This window comes from Antrostomus carolinensis, unplaced genomic scaffold (assembly GCF_000700745.2).
Source record: "Antrostomus carolinensis isolate BGI_N321 unplaced genomic scaffold, ASM70074v2 scaffold913, whole genome shotgun sequence".
Classification (NCBI taxonomy): domain Eukaryota; kingdom Metazoa; phylum Chordata; class Aves; order Caprimulgiformes; family Caprimulgidae; genus Antrostomus; species Antrostomus carolinensis.
Genome location: NW_010305608.1, coordinates 17,178 through 18,489, shown reverse-complemented (window position 1 = coordinate 18,489; position 1,312 = coordinate 17,178). Strand labels below are relative to the sequence as shown.

Sequence of the window (1,312 nt, the reverse complement as noted above, 5' to 3'; positions counted from 1 at the left end):
TGTAAATATTCTTTCTCTGTTACCAGAATCCCATAATTAACTTTGAACAACCTCTGCATCTGGAGAAGTGGTTCCCTCGTCAGCTGATCAGAAGCAAAAGAGAAGAAATCCGAGACCTGATCTTGCAACTGCACTTTCAACAGCATAGTGGCAGCAGCAGCTAATAAATCTAATAAGCCAGACCTGGCAAAGAACATTGCTGTATAAAATAACTGGAACTCTGCTTAGCAGCATTTGGACTTTATCTGCCTTGCAAGGAAGAAGAAAAAAAAAGCATCACAAGAAGTATTTTGGGTTTTTGTTTGTTCAGTGTGTATTTATTTAAAGAATTTTTTTTTTTCATTTAGCTTGTATGGTCATAGAATGCAGTTGTGGGGAGAAAAGGAGGGAGGTTGTAGGTAAAAGTGTAAATATGTAAGTTTAAGCTAATACCTCTGGATTGCTAATTGATTATTTACTTGGAATATGAAAACTGCATACAGGTATGTGCCACAAGGATGTAAAAATATTTTTATCTTTTGGAGCCTGTTCTTTACAATTCTGCATAAACATGGATGGTCATGTGGGTGTCAGGCCTGAAGACGGGATTTTGACCCTATACTGTGTCTTTTTTGATTTTACAATTCATACAGAGTGAATACTATGTATTGTTTTAATTTAAGGATCTAATATTGACTCTCTTTAGAGATGTATTTTTTGTTTTGTTTCTGATTATATACAGAAGTAGTCTGCATGTATCAGAAAATTCTGCCAAGATTTGAGGCAACTGAGTTTTGATTTTTTTTCCTCCCTCCCTAGCATTTTCATTATAAAAATTTGTTTCCATGAGCAGAAGACATTTACCCGAGAGTGACTGTTGAAATCTCTTAGTTGAGAGTGGATTTTTTAAAAGTATTTTTTATTATTTTTTTTCTTACCAGATTTTAGAAGAAATCTTGCTTTCACAGTACATGCCAATACAGTACATGTAGGCAGTAGACTTTTAATCCTATTTGCCTTATTTTTGGCAGTTATACCTGCACATCTGATGGCATCACTTGCATTAGAAAGGCAAGCAGGTTGTGGCTTACCAACCTCAAAAGTTTGAGGTGTTTTACTGAAAATAAGACCATTTTCAATCAAGAAGGTCATTATATATAATATGTCTTTAAGATACATAATTTACATATAAGACAAACAGGTTTTACACTTTGCTCAGGAGAGCTGAGTAAAGATGCCCAAATATTTGAGTGTTTGAACTCGGACTAGCATATAAGTTTATCGTTGTCTTAATACATATTTATGTAGTTTTTCCTCAAACAGTGATCCCATA

At 34.2% G+C, this 1,312-nt stretch overlaps 1 protein-coding gene across 1 annotated transcript in view; it reads left to right on the top strand.

The window, feature by feature from the left end:
- Nucleotides 1–164, top strand: part of LOC104522503 (sentrin-specific protease 7-like) — a 14,168-nt gene extending 14,004 nt beyond the window's left edge. Inside the window, exon 11 of the mRNA XM_010164820.1 lies at nucleotides 27–164. Coding sequence (XP_010163122.1) covers nucleotides 27–164 — 138 coding nt within the window. The remainder of the gene's footprint in view (nucleotides 1–26) is intronic.
- Nucleotides 165–1,312: the final 1,148 nt, after the last annotated feature.